At 50.9% G+C, this 21,296-nt stretch overlaps 1 protein-coding gene across 3 annotated transcripts in view; it reads left to right on the top strand.

Moving 5' to 3' along the window:
* Kdm4a (lysine demethylase 4A) overlaps positions 1-20,477 on the top strand; it is a 46,063-nt gene extending 25,586 nt beyond the window's left edge. For all 3 annotated transcript variants that reach the window (XM_052177162.1, XM_052177164.1, XM_052177163.1), the window contains exons 12-22: positions 3,166-3,286; positions 6,230-6,411; positions 7,898-8,102; positions 8,541-8,617; positions 9,070-9,125; positions 10,861-10,969; positions 11,258-11,443; positions 14,378-14,548; positions 18,474-18,593; positions 18,887-18,979; positions 19,096-20,477. In XM_052177162.1, coding sequence (XP_052033122.1) covers positions 3,166-3,286; positions 6,230-6,411; positions 7,898-8,102; positions 8,541-8,617; positions 9,070-9,125; positions 10,861-10,969; positions 11,258-11,443; positions 14,378-14,548; positions 18,474-18,593; positions 18,887-18,979; positions 19,096-19,236 — 1,461 coding nt within the window. In that variant the 3' untranslated portion in view covers positions 19,237-20,477. The remainder of the gene's footprint in view (positions 1-3,165; positions 3,287-6,229; positions 6,412-7,897; positions 8,103-8,540; positions 8,618-9,069; positions 9,126-10,860; positions 10,970-11,257; positions 11,444-14,377; positions 14,549-18,473; positions 18,594-18,886; positions 18,980-19,095) is intronic.
* The last annotated feature ends 819 nt before the right edge of the window (positions 20,478-21,296 follow it).

Genomic DNA, 21,296 nt, shown 5'->3' with positions numbered 1-21,296 from the left:
AGACTGGGAACAGATGCTTCTGTGCAAGATAAGCCTCATTGGCAATGTTGACGACAACTCTGTACTGTTGCAGGAATTTTCCTGTCCAAGTTCATCAGTACAGAGAGGGTCTGTGATTGGATGGGGAAATTGGGGGCGGAGCTAGGAGTTGTGGGGAGAGGGCGCACGAAGAGGAAGAGAGAAGAACCAGGATGGCTTCAGACGTTTTTTCTGTGTGAATTCATTAGGTCAGAAATACTGGGATAAAGCTTTATCACTTTTAATTGGCTCTGGAATTACTGTATTGGCATCTTGCAATTGTGTCTATAATACAGATAACTCTAATTGGTTAACTAAGATTAAGAGTCATGCTTTACCAGGTTACTGTATATTGTGTTATCTAACTACGAGGATGGCGGATCTAGTTGGTTACTAGAGTGTGGAACCTCCGGTTACAGGGAATTGTGACAGGGAACTAGCGGCTTGCAGGACAAGCGAGCCAGATGCTCTGGGAGTGGCTGAGACCAGTTCAGAGAGTCCCTGGCAGTGGTAGGAGATCGGGAGCTTGGTCCGGCACTGCCTTGGGGAAATTGGTGGGGTTATCAGTTTTTAATATTTCCCGCAACACTGTATACCACACATTAGAGAAGAGGCAGAACTTTCTGGAACCTGGGGCCCAGCTCTATTGAAGGCCCCTGCCTGGAACATTCTGCACAAGGCTCCTGACCGCTCTTTGGTGCCGTTGCTGTATGTGCCTTAGAGATGACTATATTGCTCCTGCCCAGATTGTCTGGTGTAGCCCGTTATACAGCCGCCTGGGTCTCACACTTAGGCCTCCATGTCACAGCAACATGACAGGTTCACAGGGTTACGTCTTGGGCATTCTGTCTGCCCCGTGTCTTGCTATCTCCATTTTACTGACTTCTTTCTCTCTGCCTATAGACCACGCTTCGATGGTCCATCCTGGAGACCACTCTGTCCTCAGACTAATCTAACTTCTCTTGCTCTCCCCAGAGCCGGGCTGAGGTGTGATTCCTTCCTGTTCCTGCTGTCTGCTGGGATAAGTAGACAGTAGGTCTAGACATCCGGGTTGTCGTGCGTTCTGGGCCCCCCTCTGCTTTATAAGGCAGGGTGCCTCCCCCTTCAGGAAGCCTTCTGAGCTTTGTGGGACTCCATACTTCTTTTTTGCAGTTCCTGGGGAGCCTTCCCAGCTGTGAGGGATCTTCTTACATACATTGTTCTCTTTATGATGCGGAGGATTAAGCCTGGCCTGGACCTGCTCAGCAGGGGTAGTGCCCCTTAACTACACCATGGTACCCCATTGTATGTTAGAAAAACACTGCTTTGGGCATATCATATGGGTGGGGTCTGTTTGGAAGTCTGGTTGTGTGTCACAGGCAGGGCCTACCAAACATCCTTACTCTGCCTCTTTCCAATGTGTTCCAAAGATCTTTCACTCAGGGAGTCTGGATCCTGTCCTGTGAGTCCGTTGCTTCGCACACCCTCCGTTCCTGAGTTAGCATTTGTTGAATGGGTGGTCTCATGGACCCTGTAACCTGTTGGTACACTTGTATTCGCAGGAACAGGCTCTCTGTTTGAATGTGGCCAGGACAGAACTATTCTCTCTTGAGATCCCAAGTGCTGTCTTGAAGCTCTGAGGTGCTCTGTATTCCATGGGTCCAGCAGACCTCTAAAGTGGCCCTGGAGAGCCTCCACTTTTCTGTAGCTCCAACGCATAAGTGTCGAAAAGTGTCAGACTTCTAGGCCTCATTTCCTCCCTTAATGGTTTTGCGAAGTCTGTGTCTCGTAATGTCAGTATAACCAACATTTAAGTATGTTGATTAAAAAGAAACTCCTGGAGTATTAATCAGTCCTGTACGTCTTAAACCTAATTATCGGGCATGATGCAAATGCAGTGTTAAACAACCTTCCTGTATTGTCTGGACCAGAGGGCAGACTCTGTTGGCTGATGCTCTTTAAGAGGAAGCTCACGTCACTGAGGCTGGTGGCGGTGGCCATAGAGCCCAGTCTCAGTGGGGTAGGAGGTGGAGTTGGAGCTGGGTCGCCATCCTTGCAATGGCATCTGTGCCACATCCCTTTGTCTGCCTTCTAAGTTCTCAGGATGGAGGGCCCAGCTGCCAGCATTGCACCAGATGCTGACCTCCAAGGAAAGGGGTGCTTTGACGCCCCTCATGTCCTGAGGTGTTTGATGGCAGAGACCTTAAATGGGAGAGTCCCCGCCCTGCTCAGGCAGCTTCTGAAAAGCAAGACAAGAACAGGTTTTTGCCCTCAGTTCTAAGTGCACTGGTAGAGACTAGTTTGCATAGCTCTGTGGCTTATGCCTTCTGAGACATGGTTTTTGTTTTTATTTCTTAAAGATGTATTCGTGTATTTTATGTATATGAGTACACTGTAGCTGTAATGGTTGTGAGCCATTATGTGGTTGCTGGGGATTGAACTCAGAACCTCTGCTCGTTCCAGTCCTGTTCTGGGGGGGGGGGCGCTTGCTCCGGCTCAAAGATTTATTATTATACGTAAGTACACTGTAGCTGTCTTCAGTCACACCAGAAGAGGGTGTCAGATCTCATTACGGATGGTTGTGAGCCACCATGTGGTTGCTGGGATTTGAACTCAGGACCTTTGGAAGAGCAGTCAGTGCTCTTACCCGCTGAGCCATCTCTCCAGCCCCTGAGACATGTTTTTAAAATTTCTCTAAATTTTTATTTTATTTGTGTGTCAGTATTTGGCATTCATATATGTCTGTGTACTTCATGTGTACAGTGCCTGAAAAATATACAGAGGAGGGTGTTGAACTCCTGGAAACAGAGCTTAAGATGGTTGTGGGCTGCTGCATGGGTGTCAGGAACCCAGGACCTCTGGAAGAGCATCTTAACCACTGAGCTATCTTTCCAGCCCCCAAATTGATTTTTGTGTGTGTCCATTTTTACATTTGTTTCCTGTGTCCCTCTTCTCCCTCAGCTCCCCTTTCCCTCAGCTCTCCTGCATTCCCTCTCTTCCTCCTATTTATGAGACTTTGGACTCCACATGTAGCCCATGGGGCCTTTGACCTCTCTGTCCTCTGACCATGGCCTCCCAGAGCTGAGGCTGCCAGGTGTTTACAGGGGTGTGCCACCATAGCCCCGCAGTTTCATCTCGTGCTGATCGGCACGGCCCCGGTGTGCTCAGGTTGCAGATGAGTACATGCTTTCCCTGGAGGAGAATAAGAAGACCAAGGGTCGCCGCCAGCCCCTGAGCAAGCTCCCACGCCACCACCCGCTCGTGTTGCAGGAGTGCGGCAGCGATGATGGTAAGTCGTCTCTCTTCCCTAGAAGGAAAGCAGGTCCCCACTGCGAGCCTCCCCTCACGTCACGGCCCATCGCTCAGTTTCCTCTTCGAAAGTATGTGACAGCCTGGGTGCAGGGACAGTCAACAGGCCCTGGGATCAGAAGGTTGGCCAGACTATGAGTTGTCCCAGCAGTTCCTCTGAGCCTGTGCTCAGAGAGCTTCTGCCTCAGTGCTTTAGAATGACCCAGGCTAGCCAGGCAGTGGTGACACACGCCTTTAATCCCAGCACTCTGGAGGCCGAGGCAGGTCTCTGAGTTCTAGGCCTACAGAGCAAGTTAGTTCTAAGACAGCCAGGGCTACACAGAATAAAAAACTTGGTCGCAAAAAGGCAAAAACCATCCAATCAGACAAAAGGACACAAACCATAGGGAAAAAGTTTCCAAGAGACAAAAGGGAAATTATCCAAAGGGAAGCATGTGAATACTGAGGACATAGACTTCTAGGCAGGTAGAAATTGTTGTCTGCGTATGTCTTTTTGGAATTGTGTAACTGATGTCATCTGTCTCTACTTTTTGTGATAAGCAGTGTTCAGTTATGGCAAAGTGAAGGGAGACTCTGTGTGGTCTCCCCATGTGTTCATTGTTATCAGAACGTTTCTGTGAGTTTGTCTGCTTTCTTTCTACTGGTACATTATTGACACCGGGTATATAGCCCAGGCTGGCCCTGAGCTCCTGGCCCTCTTGCCTCACTTTCAGGTGCTGGCCAGCACAGCCTGCTCTGGCAGCCTCCGCTTCTCCTGGACACCTGGCGTGTCCCTGAAAGGAAGATGTGATTCTCTGGTCTCTTCACTCTCCTCTTTTATTTATTTACTTATTATTTATTTTTATTTTTAACAGAGCTGAGGACCGAACCCAGGGCCTTGTGCTTGCTAGGCAAGTGCTCTACCACTGAGCTAAATCCCCAACCCCTCTTTTATTTTTTGAGACAGCATTTCTCTGTCCTGGAACTCACTCGAGACCAGGCTGGCCTCGAACTCAGAAATCCGCCTGCTTCTCCCTCCCACGTGCTGGGATTAAAGGTGTGCACCACCATTGCTCTCTCTCTCTGAATTTTTTTTAAAAAGCATTTTTATCTGAATGACAACATTTTCACTGAGATGAACATATTGACTCTGAGGCTCTGTGAAGCTTTACATATGTAAACTGTTAAAATTCTGATTCCTGCATTTTCCACTTAACACAGCGGAAAGTCTCCCCTTGGCATGGCTCGGGCCACTTTTGGCTTTGTGAGAGGAGCAGATGTCAGTCTGTGAAGACGGGGCCATGAGCTTGTCTGTGTCTATCCCTGCCACACTACCTTGGTCCCTCGTGCTTGGGTCAGGCACTCTGGCTCCCCTCTGAACGTCGGGGCTCTTAGAGGCGGCTTGGCTCGTGCACACTGACCTCCTTACGCTACAGTGGCCCTTCCTGGGGACTGGCTGTGCACAATGACAGCTGCCACATCCCTTTAGATGACACCTGACTGTGAGCGTGCAGGAAGGAATGGTTCATCTGCGCTGTGCTAGAGCTGCCTGGAGTGAGCAGATGGACTCCTAGTGTAGGTGTGCCCTCCTCAGCTACCTCTAGGCTCCTTTGCAGAGATCTCCGGCCTCTGGGGGAAGCAGTGCTTTTTTTCTTAGCCTGTAGCACTGCAGTGGATTGCAAATACACATTTACCCCCGGGCTGTAGCCTTATGGCCCTGCCTGCTGGGCGCCCCTCAAAGCAGATTTCCCGTCAGCCTCTGAATGCATGGCCAGAGGGATAGGAGGGATACTACAACTGGGGCTTCTCGTCTCCACATCTGCTGCAGGTCTACAGGCTTGAGCCACCACACTTGTTTATTGCAGCAATCTGTTCTGGTGTTTGCCCCTGCTTCCATCAGAGTTCCCTCCCCCTCCCAGCACTGAGAATTGTTAAGGCTCTGCCCTGCTCCTTGACCTTGTGTGCGCCAGGAACTAGTGGGCTTCGTGCCTTTATTGCTTTGTGAGACTACGCCTACTGTTTTCCATTCTGCAGAGAGTCTCACTCTTCTGGAGGGATGGACCCAGAGGAGGATTTTTCCTTGGCTGTGGTTAAGGGTGCCTGAGTTTTGAGGCCTGCTGCCCAGCACACTGAAGAGAGATGAGGGGTCTCTGGCTCAGGGCTCCGAGGAAGGCCAGCAAGTTACTGGTTCAGGCTTTACAGTACTTGATGGTCTCTAGGGTTAGCATTCTCTCTCTCACCCCCAATCTTTGGACATTCAGGAGCCATTTTTATTTCCTGACTGGCTGGATTAGGCCTGCAGCTCTCCGTTCACAAGCTCCTGGTTGAAAGGTGACATAGACAGTTAATGGCCAGGAAGAAGATTCGTCTTCTGAGGTCCCGGAACGTCCTGCCCCAGATGGGCAGACTGTTCTTCCCCCAGGTCCCGGACTTCCCAGACTGAGCTGGAAAGTCCTGACCAAGGGTTGTGATGTGACATCTTTCAACCTTACCAGTCCTCTGTGTCCCCGTGTTTCCCTAGGACAACTCAAGGGAAAGCCCAGAGGAGAAAGGACTCAACTTGCTGGCATCTTGGAGGCAGCAAACAGCATGGTTCTGGCAGGCTGCTGCTTTATTCTGCTGCCCACAGAGGGCAGAGGGTTGAATGTGGCAGCTGTTATAGGGAACAGAGTGGGATGGGCACCCAAAACATGAGGGAGAATAGAGACCAGAGACAGCAGTTCCGACAGCCGCCCTATTCCCCCATGTCCCAGCTCGCTTCTCAGCTAGCTGACCGGGCCTGAAGGGCGTCAGCTGGTGATTGGCCCTTGCCCTTTATCACCCTCCGGGATCTTGAGTTTAGTCCTAACCTGGGACCAGGGGCGCTGGCTGAGCTCCTCTGAACCGCAGGCAGACCTCCCGTGTGCAGGCCGGTGCTAACTCACCCTTCTGTTTCCTCCTCTAGAGACTTCTGAACAGCTGACCCCGGAGGAAGAGGCTGAGGAGACAGAGGCTTGGGCCAAGCCTCTGAGCCAGCTGTGGCAGAACCGACCCCCAAACTTTGAGGCTGAAAAGGAATTCAATGAGATCATGGCCCAACAGGCCCCTCACTGTGCTGTGTGTATGATCTTCCAGACCTACCACCAGGTGAGTGTGCTTTGCCGCTGCTAGGCATCCTGGGCCAGCAATCGGAGGAAGCTGGGTTTAATTACGGGTACGAGGCTTGTCACTGCTTGTCTGTAGGGGGCCTTCCCCCAGCACCCTCGTTCTGTTAGCGCTCGGGTGACTCTGCCAGGCAGATAACCCTTAAGATGCTTCGATCTGGTGACCCTTGTTTAGGACACAGACCTCCGTGTTTGCAAAGCATAGTGTGTCTTCTTATCTTCCTGGTCTGGGACTCTTTCTGCCCAATCCTATGCAGTCCTGGTCCCTTAGGGAACAAGAATGCAGTGTCTTTCCCGCTTGGCATCAGCCATCGGTGAGGAGCCAGGCCTTCTCAAGCCATTTTCTTTTTCCCCTTCCTGATTGTCATAGTAAGTGCTGCCTGCCCAGAAGGCAGCTGGGCCGGGGAGGCGGGAGGGCAGAGGCTCTGACACAGGGAAGGCTGGGCTGCACTGTGGTCTTCCCATGCCGGGCCACAAAGGACCTCACATCGTGGGTCACACTGGGTAGAGTTCCAGAGGGTCAGACAGGAATCCACAGCAGCAGGTGCCGAGTAACCAACTCTGGCTTCGATGGGTCCTCCGCAGGGTGGCAGTAGGTGGGCGGTTTCCCTGTGGTGGGTAAAGTGGTAGAGTTGTCCTGAGCTTGGCAAAGTCCCAGGCTCAGGCTTGCTGAAGGATGGCATCTAGACCCACACACTGATCAACAGCTACTTCTTTGTATTAACTGGCAGCAAAGCAAAGAACTGTTTGTGCCTGGTTTGTGAGGGCCATGACTGCCTGATTGTCACTGTCAGCAGATCTCCTAGGTGGGGGCCAGAGTTTCTTGACCGGCATAGGCTCAGAGAGCGGCCACGCGTCCAGCCTCTGTCCTCGGATCGGGGATCATGGTGCCATCCAGTGGCAGAGCCAGAGGATATTTGTAGTGACTATAGTTTGCCAAGGGCAGTATGAAACATAATGTTCTTTCTAGAGAGCCCTCAAGCCAGGAATCACAGGCGGGGACCCAGCCATGTGACAGTGCCTGCCACAGTTCAGGTGACCTGCTGATGTGGCCCGGCAGAGGCAATCAGTGCTGGTCTGTTAGGAGCAGGGACTCTGGGTGCTGTCTCCGAGTGGGGCTGCCATGTGGCTCGGCACCTGGGGGACAGGCAGTGCCTTGCTGCTGGAGTCCCGGTGCATTTTATTATCACTTGGTTTGGGAAGACTGAAGTCCCAGGTGCCTCTTACTTGCTCCCTTTTCTCAGTTGTCCCCCAGGGCCCTTTGTTTGATGCCGCTGTGAGAAATTGAATTTGAGTCATTAGAGGTAACTTCAATTAGTCGCTTCAGGATAATGGCTGTGCACCCGGGAGCTATAGCTGCAGTCTTAGCCGTAAGAGGCCCAGCTTTCCGCTGATGGAGCAGGTGGAAGGCTAGGAGCGCAGCCGCGTGCTCACCTCCCTGTGCCGTGTGTTCACTGCCATTCGCTTAGGTGGAATTTGGAGCCTTCAGTCAGAGCTGTGGGAATGCTTCAGAGCCAGCTGCCCAGACTCAGAGGACTAAGCCATTGATCCCCGAAATGTGCTTTACCACAACTGGCTGCAGCACAGACATCAATCTGTCCACCCCTTACCTAGAGGAGGATGGCACCAGCATGCTAGTGTCCTGTAAGAAGTGCAGCGTCCGGGTCCATGCCAGTGAGTACCTCTCACCTCCTCCCACGGGCAACTTCCTGCTTGCTGCAAGCTGTCGCTGAATGGCCTTCCCAGGCTCCTGCTGCAAAGGAGGCTTCTGTCTTCTTGGGGAGTTGGTGACTGGTAGATGAGTTGCCTTGTGGCTCTAGCATCCATCTCAGTGCCCGTCAACTTGGGGTCTCCTGGGTTGTGGGTATCTATAGATTAGTCCCTAGATACTTACTAGGGAGATGCACCGAGGAATCAATCCACAGTTTCTGACATTCCTGGGTCTTGGGCCCATACTGTATGTTGAGCCCTGGGGATTCTGGCCCCGAATTCAGGGATTTCTGTAGGATTTACTATCTTTGGGAATGGTGTCTATGGAAGAATACCATGCATGTCCATTCTAACACCAGCCTCGGGTCAGGTTTCATTTGCTCTTCCTGACGTTCTTATTAGGTTGCTATGGGGTGCCCCCTGCAAAGGCTTCTGAAGAATGGATGTGCTCTCGATGCTCAGCCAACGCCCTAGAGGAAGTGAGTATCCCATGCTTTTCCCATCTTCTCCAGAAGATTGGGGTGGCTTTGGGGCTAGCCTCTTCCCATGCTGGACATTCTTTCTATCTACAGCAGCTGGCTTAGGATTTGGTGCTCTGAGACAGAGCTGTGTTAGTGCTGTGAGGGCGGTCCCGTGGAGGGCAGTCCCGTGGAGCAGCCAGCACTCCCTTTGAAGAATTTGGCTCTGGGTTTGGAGTCTCAGAATGGGGCTCAAGTGATTCATTACGTAGTTCTAATTATGCATTATGGCCTGTCTCTTCAGGTGTGTGTGTGTGTGTGTGTGTCCTGATCACTGGTCATAACCCTGAAGGCCCACCTGCCACTGCACCTCTTCCTGGCAGAATTTAGTTGTCCACAGGGAGTCTCAGGAGGGTGGACTCTGTGTGGTGAATTGTTTGTTGGTAACCGTTTTCCCTCTGCTTTCCGGACAGGACTGCTGTTTATGCTCACTGCGCGGAGGGGCCCTGCAGAGAGCAAACGATGACAGGTGAGTTCTCTGGGAAGTCTGTGATGCCCAGGCCTAGTCCTGAAGCATATGCAGTGCTCCTGAGGGAGTGGTGAGGACTCGGCAGCCCATGGCATGGGGCTGGAATAGAATGTGCAAGACTGCCCTAGACTGCCTGCTTGCCTCACTTTACCTTTTCCTCAGAGGCAGAGGTGTAAGTAGTGTCCTTCTTTGAGATGACGGCCCTGAGAAAATGACATTTTGTGGTCTGGAAGTGAGGACATTGACCTGGTTACAGTTGCCTGCCTTTTTATTTTTTATTTTTATTTTTATTTTTTTTTTTATTAAACAAAACTTATTTTATGTGCGTTTTGCCTGCATTGTATATCTGGGTATCTTGGGCACAGGTTTCCACAGAGGCCAGACGAAGACTTTGGGTCTCCTGGGTCTAGAGTTACAAACGGTTGTGAGCCGCTGTGTGGGTTCTGGGAATCGAACCCAGGTGCCCTGGAAGAGCAGCCAGTCCTCTTCACCTTTGAGTTAGCTCTCTGGCCCTGCTTCTTTCTTTCAAGACAGGGTCTCCTGAAATGTCCTGTGTAGTCCCTGCTGGCATCTAACTGTTGATCCTCCTGCCTCAGCCTCCCACAAACTGGGATTATAGACATGTACAGCACCAAGCACTTTCCCACAGAGTTAACTCTACCTAGCTAGACCTGCTGTTTGGAGATCAGGCAAATGTCCTCAAGGGGGCACAGTTGGGCACCAAGGAGAGCTTAGGCAGGCCACCCACTGTTAGACCTGGAAACGCGTATGGGCTTGTCAGCCACCATACAGTTAATTCTCATTGAGTTGTATCTTTGTGCTGACTTGGGTCTACCTTCTCTGAGGAGGAAGCACAAGCTGTTGAGGGTTTGCTCGCTCAGGGCTTCTGTGGAGAGAGTAGCACACGTGGATTGCCATCAGCCAGCATTGGACAGCCTGCCTCTGAATAAAACCTCACGGGTGTCCAGCCTCCCACCCTTGCAGGATTCCCATACTGCTTGTGGTGGATGGCTGTGTGGCTGAGCCTCAATCCTTTACAGATGGTGGTCACTGTGATTGTCCCAGGGCGGTAGGGGCTGGCTGGTAACACTTATTTGTTTAAGTGGAAATGGTTCTGCTTGCATATCTTACTTTTTTTTTTTTTTTTTTTTTTTTGGTTTTGAGACAAGACTCTCTGTATATATAGCCCTGGCTGTCTTGGAACTCATTCTGTAGACCACTGAACCTCTTACCTTTGCCCTTTAACCTTTGATCTGTGTTCTGCCCTCTAAGGCCAGACCTGTTCCCATCCCCACTAACAGCCCTACTAGTAATGCAGCCATGTGATTCCATGGCCCCTGTAGGTTTTCATGAGTGGACCTAGCTGGGGCTGAACCCAAGGCCTTGTGCATTTGACATATGCCATCAGTGGAACCCCAACATTCCACAATCTTGGGTCTCTCTACTTCCGGCATGTCTGCTTCCCAAAAGGTGTCTGGGAGGAAAAAGCCCACCCACCGCTCTCGGTCAGCCATGGTTCTGCTTATTTGCCAGAGTAAGGAGGTGGTTAAGTGGGTCGATCCGGCACTGGCCTTGGGCAGAGTATGCGCAGCACTACCTATGGTGGTAAATGACACTTTCCCTCTTGAGTCCTGGGACCTGGGTGACCCAGCAGTCATGCTGGGTGTGGAGGAAGCTTGGCCAGTAGGCCCCCGGGGCTATAGAAACAGGCGCCTGAAACTTGCTCTTTTGGCAGATGGGTTCATGTTTCATGTGCTGTGGCAATTCTAGAAGCAAGGTTTGTCAACATTGCTGAAAGAAGTCCGGTGGATGTGAGCAAAATCCCTCTGCCCCGCTTCAAACTGGTAAGCCAGAGTGGGCTTGGGTGTGCAGAGCTCCCCCACTGACGAGAGCCCACCCGAGCTGAGTGATCTCGGCTTGGCTTTGGTCAGTCTCATCCCCACCACGGCTGAATTGCCTCATGGGTATTTTACACGGGGCACAGGAGTAGAGCAGGCCCCAGGTGCTCCCATGTACTGGGACGGGGTCGGCTTCTGATGGCTTGGTTTTGTGCTTTTCGGAGGGAAATCTAGAAGAGATGGCTAGCCATTCCACAGAATCGTGTTCTCCCTCTCCCTCTGTGCCCTGTGTAGAAGTGCGTCTTTTGTAAGAAGCGGAGAAAACGGAATGCCGGCTGTTGTGTGCAGTGCTCCCACGGCCGCTGCCCCACTGCCTTCCACGTGAGCTGTGCCCAGGCTGCTGGGGTGATGATGCAGCCCGACGACTGGCCCTTTGTTGTCTTCATCACGTGCTTCCGCCACAGGATTCCCAATCTGGAGGTGAGAGGGCCAGTGAGAGAGTCCTTGACAGGTTTCTGGGCCTTTTCCTCTGCGTGTTGCCAGTTTATTACATCATCACATATCCTTGATGGAAAATGCTAATGAGTTAGCAATTAGCATATGGCTCAGCCTGACCCACTTCTTGCCGTGGCCTTCACAGTTCAGTGGTACTAATCAAGCCATGGCTTGGTTCTTTGGCTTACCTGTTTCCTTGCTAAAGTCTTGAGCATCCTCGCCCAAGGGCCCTGGAAGTGGCAAGAGCTGATACCTCACCTCTGACAGTCGGATATTTCCTACCACACAGGAGGGAGCTCACAGCTCCCTCAGAGGTGGCATGTGCAGCACATGTGGGGCCTGACCTGTAGAGTTCTGGAGGGGCCTGGGGGGGGGGCTGAGGAAGGAAAAGGGAGTTAGAGTGAACACTCAGGGGGGTGTCTAGGAACCTGGCAGGTCGTCATAGAAAGTGAGCAGCGCCCAAGGGGGAGGGAGGCCCTGGGCCGCCACATCGAAGGTTCCTTCTCTTTCTGAGTGAGGATAACTTCTGGAAGGTCATGATTGTGTGTTGTTTGTGTGCAGCTGTGCACATACATTGGAGTGCATGTGGGAAGCACAACAGCTTTTGGGAGTCGGTTCTCTCTTTCGGCCTTGTCGATGTAGCGTTTCTCGAATCTCCCACCCAGGCTAGCTGGCCACGTAGCTTCCAGGCGATTCTCCAGATGACACCTCTCACCTTGAAACAAGCATACTGTGATTTCACTGTGCCTGTCACAGGGGATGCCATTTGTTTTGTTTTGAGACAGAGTCTGTAGTCCTGGTTTTCTTAGAACTTACTATGCAGACCTTGGAGGCCTCAAACTCAGAGATCTGCCTGCCTCTATCTCCAAAAATCAGGGATTAAAGATGTGCTCCCCCACGGTTGGCTATGGTTTTTTTTTTTTTTTAAAGATTTATTTATTTTATATATGTAAGTACACTGTAGCTGTCTTCAGACACCCTAGAAGAAGGTGGCAGATGTCATTACGGATGGTTGTGAGCCACCATGTGGTTGCTGGGATTTGAACTCAGGACCTTTGGAAGAGCAGTTAGTGCTCTTAACCACTGAGCCATCTCTTCAGCCCAGCTGTGAGTTTTAAATGTGAGTTCCTAGGATTGACCTCAGATCTTTAGGCTTGGGCTGTAAGTAGTTTTCATGCTGAGCCACCGCACTGGCCCCTGAGGAGCCGCTGTGAGCAACCAGTAGGCAGCTTTGGGTAATGATGACAGCAAAGATCAGGCTATTTTCAGCAGGATGCTTCGACCCTTTCCATTTTCATTGAAAAATGAGCTGTGGCTATCCCCCACACAAGCTCTCTCACAGTGTGGCGTGGCGAGTCAAGAACTCAGGACAGAGCCAGGCCAGAGGAGGAACACTCCATGCTGCCATTTGGGAGCACAGAGCAGTCGTCTGGTAGAGTTGGCCTTTTGGCGGGGCAGGCAATGGTTTTGACTGAGTTTCACTCTGGGTCCCTTATGCTCTCTGTGCAGTCAGCTCTAACCTCAAGCCTGCACCCTGGCCCGTCTGTGTGGTTCTTGAGATTAGAGGTGGGCTTCGTTGCAGTTCCTCATGAAGGTGTGGATGAGACCACGGGACAGGCTGTGCTGGAGTCAAAGCCTGAGATAGCATCAAACTCTATTTGGTAGCTGGGAAACCTGAGCTTGGACATGAAACAAGGTGGCAGCCTTAGGATTATCTTCAGTATTATACCTGCAGATTGCTGGGGCCATGATGGAATTCACGCTGTTAGTGTTCTTTTATAATTCATTCTGCAAATGTTAGGTAAGCATATGCCACATCCCTGGCTCAGCTAGGAATTCACCAGTGCACAAGCTGCGGCAAGACCCTGTTAATGGGGCAGTTTGTTTGGAGCAGGATCTCAGTTCTTGTGCCCTTCTCCCGAGGGTAGAGCTAATGCCCAGGTAGTGATTGGGTAGTGATGTTCAGGGTCTAGGCCCCAGGGCACCAGCTAGTAACCCTCATGTAATATCATGAGGTACATCAAGTCAGGTCTAGCAAGTACACGGTATGTCTGAACATGAACGGTGCAGTGAGTAAAGTCAGTACAGGTCAGAGATGTGGAAGAGTAGCCTGTGAGGAATAGGATCAGTGAAGTGTGTAGTGAAGCATCTTGGGTAGAGGGAATGGCCGTACAAAGGCCCTGAGGTAGGAACATGAGTAGCACATGCGTTTGGTGAATAGTGAAGAGGCGTATGTGGAGCAGTGTCTGGGTACGGTTTGGCTGGACTTGAGCCATCACATCAAGGGCAGAGTCAGAATGAAAAGCGTTTGTGAGGTAGGGTATCAGCAGTGGCAAGGCCCTGTGAGGTAGGGTACCAGCAGTGGTGAGGCTCTGTGAAGTAGGGTACCACAGTGGCAAGGCCCTGTGAAGTAGGGTACCATGGTGGCAAGGCCCTGTGACGTAGGGTACCACAGTGGCAAGGCCCTGTTAATAGGGCAGTTTGTTTGGAGCAGGATCTCAGTTCTCATGCCCTTCTCCCAAGGGTAGAGCTAATGCCCAGGTAGCGGATTGTGTAGTGATGGTCAGGGTCTAGGGCCCAGGGCACCAGCTACTTATTAAGTCTATCCAGAAGGTATGACACATACCTGAGGTGTACACATTAGAATGTATTATTTGGTTAGTTTCAGGGAAATCATGAAGGGTAGTGAGTTCATAGGTTTTTGGATAAGATATACCACGGCTGAGGCAGAATATTGCTGTTAATCAGAGGAGCTCAGCGCTCACGTGAGTGGTTTATAGCTGGAGGGCAGGTGTCTGGAAAGGCCTGTTCTGCCTTCCATTTGTCTCGGCCTCTCTTTGGCCACTCTTCCTCCGTCCCCCATGGGGAGCTCATGGGAGCTGTGGTCAGGTCCCGGCTAACCCAGGCTGTGTGTTCCAGCGTGCTAAGGGAGCCCTGCTGAGCATCACGGCTGGCCAGAAGGTTATCAGCAAGCACAAGAACGGCCGCTTCTACCAGTGCGAGGTGGTCAGGCTCACCACCGAGACCTTCTACGAAGTCAACTTTGATGACGGCTCCTTCAGTGACAACCTCTACCCCGAGGACATAGTGGTAATGACTGAAAGTGGCTTCTGGGGGCACTGTGGGACGGGGGCATCTTCTGGGTACTGCCAGCTGGTGGCTGGGGCCTCTTTGCCTGCGCCTTGTCAGTTCCCAAACAGAAAGAAGCCTCTATTCCCAGGTTTCCTTTCAAGGAAGAGTGTACCTGCTGGGGTACTCGGCTTCCCTGAGACGTTCGGGGAGGCAGTGTTTCCTGCAGTCCACTGAAATATGCTTATATCTCAGACTAGATGATTTCTGATAGCATCTAGTTCAGGAAGCAAACCGACCCGTGCAGATACAGTTTCATTGCATTAAAGCTGTGCGATGCTTTAAAAGAACCATCCAACCGTTGTGTCTGCCATGCCTTCTCAGGGTGTGTATGTAGTTTGCTTTGGGCTCTTCACAGGTGAGGGCTTTGGAGCTACAGAGAAACTACCTAAAAGAGCTTTCTCACCACCTGAAACACGAGAGCCCTGCCTGGGCCTGAGCCGGGCTTTCCTGGCTCGCTGTACTGGACCGAGCTCAGATTCCCAGCCTTTGCCCTTCCTTTTCAGGTGCTAGCCATTGTGCCCAGCGTAGAAGGGCAAAGCCATTTCTTCCCTAATGATGCTTCATGCATTTATACTACATGAGCAACGCCATCACTAATTAACAGCATGTTAATTAGTGTCGTAGTTACTCTCTGTTGCTCTGACAAAACAGTATGACCATGGCAACTTATAAAAGAAAGCACTTAATTTGGGGCTTATGGTTTCAGAGTCCATGGTGTAAAGACATGGCAGCCGGAAGAGCTGAGAGCTCACATTGATCTACAAGTAGGACACAGGGGCGTGGGGGTGCGTGTGACGACACAGGTTCGCTCGCGCACAGACAGTTAAGAGTGTTTTGAAGTCTCAGAGCCCTCCCCCAGTGGACACCTTCTCCATCAAGGTTGTATCTCCTAATCTCCCCCATGTAGTTCCAGCAACGAAGGACTGAGGAGCCGAGGGGCCGCCCTCCTCCACACCACCGCAGGCAGTCACAGGCAGAGAGTGTCACTGTGCAGATGAGGATGGCCAGTGGCAGTGCCGCGGTCAGGGACTAGTAAGCTCTCAGGCAGACCTGGCGCTGTGCTGTACGTCAGTGTGTCTCCCTCATCACGCACCCACCCGCTGAGAAGTGTCGCGTGCTCTAACTCAGGACACTGCTCCTGTCTGAGTGCTTTTGGTTCTGAGAGATTTTTAAGCTCTCACAGAGCTTGTGTATTTATAAATTTTACCTATCAATAGTCATTCTGTTAGAAATTAAAACTAAGATTAGTTAATACCTTTCCAATATATGTATATGTGTGTCTGTGTCTGTGTGTGTGTGTCACACTGCCATATTTCTCCAGTTTTATGAATCTTTTTGACGTCAATTCTCCATTCACTCTGATTGGACATTGTTTTGATTAACGTAGAGGGCATGGCATTTGCCTATGAACCCAGCTCATAAGAGATTAAGGCCAGGGGCCTCTAGAGGTCAAATCTGGTCCTGATTACACAGTGAGTTTATGTCAAAGAAAAAAAAATGAAAAAGAAAAAAGAAAAATAGAAAAAAGGTGCAGAAAGAAACCCTGCCGTAGAATTGCAGTTGGATTGGAGGTAACATTTTCTTTTTTGAGGCAGTGTATCACCGTGTAGCCCTGGCTGCCTGGAACTCACAGAGATTCCCCTGTCCCTGGTCCCCTGAGAGGGACATTTTAGTAGCATTTCCGAGAGTTGAAATGAGGTTTTTTGGAACGGGGCATTGGAACTAGGACCTCAGCTGTGTCCGTGGAGCAGCTGCCCGGTCCTCTCACGCTTTTAAGATATGGAATAGCATTTATCTATAGCTGAGGCAGGCCTTGAACTCCTGAGCTTCCTGCCTCCTGACTGGTTGAGATTGCAGTCCTATGTTACTGGGTCTTGTTACTGGGACAATTTGATCTTTTAGCTTTTTAATGTAGCTCAGGAAGGCCTTGAACTTCTGTGTATTGGCAGCACAGGTGTATGCCACTATGCCTGACCAAGTAGCAGCTTTTAAAAAAAAAAAAAAAAAGTTATAAACAATGTGAAGTCCACTGAGCCTTATGTGAGACATACGTGAAGTCTGTCCGCCCGTCTCACTGAGGGTGGGTCTTGTGTCTGATTTGTTAAACTGTCTGCTGGTCATTCAGAAAACACTGCCATACTGGGCTGTGGCAATCTTTCCAAGTGATGCTAAAGTTTATTATAAATACATTTTTAAAAATCAAATTCACATCATTACCATCTCACTGGAAGAGTACATTCTGGAAAGGGCGGAGATGCCTTAGTGGGTAAAGGTTTTGTTTTGTGACTAAGCCTGAAGACCTGAGTGCAAACCGCAAGTCCCACATGTTAGAGATAACAGAGAGGTCCCCAGCTCTGGCAAGTCACCCTCTGTCCTCCACAGTGCACCATGGTACATGCACACGTGGATCACAGACATGGTTTAATTCTGAGAAGCTTTCTGTTCACAAGTAAGAGGACCACTTTTCCGGAATGCTAATTTTTGCTAAAAAAGTTGAGTTTTGTTATTAGCAATAGATAGAATTCCCATTTTCCTTGACGTAAGATGCTCTCTCCACATGTTTTAGGAAGGTGTCTGTCAAATACACACACGTCAGTAACTGGAGTTTATCACTCACTCTCTTCCCCCAAATAAAGCTGGTACTCTCTGTAGCCCAGGCTGGCCTGGGACTCAAAGATCCGACTATCTCCCGCCTCCCTAGTGCTGGGATCATGGATGTATGCTACCATGCCCAGCCCAAAGCTGGTATTCTCTTTTTATTTGTTTGGATTTGGTTTTTTTCGAGACAGGGTTTCTCTGTGTAGCCCTGGCTGTCCTGGAACTCACTCTGTAGACCAGGCTGGCCTCGAACTCAGAAATCCGCCTGCCTCTGCCTCCCAGAGTGCTGGGATTACAGGCGTGCGCCACCACTGCCTGGCTGGTATTCTCTTTTTAAAAGCGTATGTAATCACACAATTGCACAGGTCAAAAGTGATTTTCTTTCCATCTACTGGTGATTGAATCCAGGGCCTTAGAGACCTCCCACTGAACTACGCTCCCAGGTTAGACACTGGGATGAGTGGTTTTCTTCCACTCATCGCAGTACCTATAGCCTCACGTGTCTTACAGATACTCACATACATCACACAGCAGTAAAATACAGCCGTGAAGATACCCCTTGATTCATTACCACTCTGTGAAACCTGGCTTGGTATCCACAGTAGTAACGAACACAAGTAGAAACTGGGAAAGTTTGGTGTCTTTGATTTGCACACATGGCCTTTTTATATACATCATAGATTTTGTCGGAAATATCAACACGGTGAAAGGGCTATTGGTTTGTTTGTGTCTTGTTCTTATTTTTTTGTGGCTCTGGGCCCCAGGCCGGAGCTGCATCTCTAGGCATCTTTTGTCTGTTTCACAGCAGGTCACACCACTGAACTTCCCCCAGCTCCTGCCCATCTCGTGGGAGCCTCCTCTGCTGGGAGCTAGATGGTCCCTTCCTTTCTTCGCATTTTTCTATCTCAAAAGCACATGTCTAGACGGCACTCAAATGCAGTGCTAACATTCCTCCTTAGCAGAGCCCGGGGAAGCTTAAGCAGCCCAGTTGAGAGGACACGAGGATCGTGGCTTCGAACCCACCCCTGCTTCTGGGTTTACTACGTTTACTGACTTTATTGTACCTGACTGGGGCTTTTTGTTTGTTTGTTTGTTTGTTTGCTCGCCCACCTAGGGGAGCAGCGATTAGGGCAGATAGAAGGAGGCCGACCTCGGTTGACTTACTGTGGCTTTCAGCCCCGAGCTAGCTGCCTTTCCTGCAGCCTGGACAGGAGTCCTTCCCGAGTCATTGGCCCGTGTGGTTGGGTGGAGCTGTTCTTCACTCGCTTCTCTGCCCTTTCTGCAGAGTCAAGACTGTCTCCAGCTGGGGCCTCCCGCTGAAGGCGAAGTGGTTCAAGTCAGATGGACAGACGGCCAAGTCTATGGCGCTAAGTTCGTGGCCTCCCACCCCATCCAGATGTACCAGGTAGCCCAAGGTTCTCGAATGGGCATTTGAGGCGGGGAGGGTACTCCATTAATTTAGTGTTAACTCTTGGGCTTGTCTTTGTTCTTGAAAGAACTTGCCCGTCACTTTCAGCCGTTACAGATCGGGAGCCCTGGGGTGTCCACTTTGGGGTGCCTTCAGGCATGGCAGTCAGTACCTACATGGGAAATCATACTGCTGTGTCACCTTCCTCTAGCTGCTGGAAACTGCCACTGTGCATGCAGGTCCCGAGGGACTCTGGTACCCTAGCTAAAGGGCCTTTGCTTGCTTGTCAGGTGGAGTTTGAGGATGGCTCGCAGCTGGTGGTTAAGAGAGATGATGTGTACACACTGGATGAAGAGCTTCCTAAGAGAGTCAAGTCTAGACTGGTGAGTGAGCTGTCTGGGCCCTGAGCACCTGTCTTGAACATGGCAGAAACCTGTCCTTTTGATGCTTATTGTCCGTGTGGCCACAGAGTGATGATTTGCTTGCCTTTCCTTTGTAGTCAGTAGCTTCAGACATGCGCTTCAATGAGATTTTCACGGAGAAGGAAGTAAAGCAAGAAAAGAAAAGGCAACGGGTCATCAACTCGAGGTACCGGGAGGATTACATCGAGCCAGCCCTGTACCGGGCCATCATGGAGTAGAGTTTCCAGGATCTAAGAGGTTCCCAGCCATCAAGGCGAGAGCACTCTAGGGTTCCACACACAGCAGACACTTGGAACTCAGAAACTTAGGAAGTGAAGCTGTACACAGAAAAGGAATGACGCATCCGACCCATCACCTCCTCACTCCACCCTCGATGCATTCTGCCGTGAAAAGACAAGCCGGTTGTGGGCGCCTGGCGGCAGCTGCTCATCCCCAGCTGACTGACGGGCTGATGCTGGGATGCTGCAGCTACATCGGCGCCCAGTCCAAACGGGTCAGCTGTTCCTGCGGGGCAGATTGCTCTTCTTAGCCTAGGACTTGCTTCCTACCGCCCACCGGCACCAGCAAGGCAGAGAGGTGCTGGTGTTTGACCCAATCAATCCCCTTTTGTATTTATGTACGCGTGTGTGAGTGTGCACATGCACAAGTGTGTACCTGTGTGTGAGCGTGCGAGTGTACACCTGTGTGTTTGTGTGCTTGAGAATGTGTGTGTGGGTGTGCATGAGTGCGTGTGTGCTTGGTCAGGACTAGCTTCTGCCAGCCCCTGGGCTTCACTTTCTTCTTTGCCTCTGCAGGGCAAACAAAATGTGAAATTCTGCCCTCAGCCAAGCTGAGTAAGGGCCCTGGGGGATGGGTAGAGGTGGGCTGCCATCTGTCCCTCCCTGGACCGATTTCAAGAGAGAGCTGGCAAAGCTGCAGCATTGGAGCTGAGGGGCTGGCCGCCACCTCTGTCCAGCCTTGAAGTAGAACTCAGAGGCTGTGTACACGAGCCCACAAACTTCAGGCATGGAAGGAAGCCCCGTGGCACAGTGTTAGAGGGTGTGGGTGGGGACTGCCTTGAAGGGAGAATTTTAATGATGGAAACAGGCAGAGCCTGGTGGGTGATTTTTGTGCAGGGGAAAATTGCAGTTATGCAGGGGCTTATCTATGGGTTAGGATGAACTGGGGCCACTGAAGGCCAAGGGCCCGTGTAGCTAAGCCCTTGGTCAGGGGTGGGGCGGGGCTGGTTAAGGGTGGGGGGGTGGAACTAGAGGGCAACATTGAAGGGGTTAAACAGGTTTTTGCTCCTCTTGAATTTGTTTGCCTGGGCCCAATATTGGAGGGCTTCATACCTTGCTCTGTACACAGGAGTCAGATTTATAATACTTCCCCTTTTTTGTTACGTATGAACTCTATAAACCAAATTATTTTGAAAACTGGTGCATTACCTTGTCCTTAGCAATAAAATGGATTGAACAGAGGATTGACTGTGGTCTGCCCCCCCCATGGAGCCCAAGTGGCCCAGGGTCAGGCTGTGGAGCAGGGACTGGGAAGCTCTGGGACTGGGAAGTTCACTGAGGTGGGTGTCGACCTTCTGTGTTGGGCCAAGTGCTGAGGCCCGTGGGCATCCAGCGCATTGTGGCTCCTTTCCTAGAGAAGTTAACGGAAAGGATTGGACCACTGGAAAGGATTGGACCACTCAAGAGAGGTTTCACTTAAACCCCTCCTGATGTCATCAGTATCCTGGTATGCAAATTACTTTGCACCTGCATCAGAATTCCATTCATGTGGAACCAGGAGGGAGTATACTTTAGGTGTTTGAAAAGCAAGAGATACACTCTCTCCCCGTGGATTGCAGAAGCTGCTCTCTGCAATGCCTGTAGTTGGTGAGTGCTTTGCTTGAGGAAGACCCAGTCTTTGTCAAGAATAGGTCATCCTAGCTGGTGCAAGGCTTCTGCACAGCCTCCGTATTAGAGCTGGCCTCAGCTTTGTACCCCCGCCCCCATGCTAGACAATGTGTGTGCTATTCCTGCATCCTGGCAGCTACACTTAGTATTGGTTGTGGGGAAAGAGAGAAGAGTTTCAAAGATATTTTTTCAAAGCTAACTCCTTGGAGCCGAGGAAAGAAGGTTGCCCTCTATTCTTCACTCAGGAATTTTCAGGGGAAAATGGCCGGGGAAGCTAAGTATTGCTGAGCTTTCCTGGAAGAGAGGAAAACTTCATCTTCCCGGGGAACCCCTAGTTCCTCCCCAGGATTCTCGAGACCACAGCCTTGCTGAAGGACCAGATCATCTGTGCC

This window comes from Apodemus sylvaticus, chromosome 3 (genome assembly GCF_947179515.1).
Source record: "Apodemus sylvaticus chromosome 3, mApoSyl1.1, whole genome shotgun sequence".
In the NCBI taxonomy this organism is placed as follows: Eukaryota; Metazoa; Chordata; class Mammalia; order Rodentia; family Muridae; genus Apodemus; species Apodemus sylvaticus.
The sequence above is the reverse complement of the archived record's forward strand: the minus strand, read 5'-3'. Positions and strand labels throughout refer to the sequence as shown.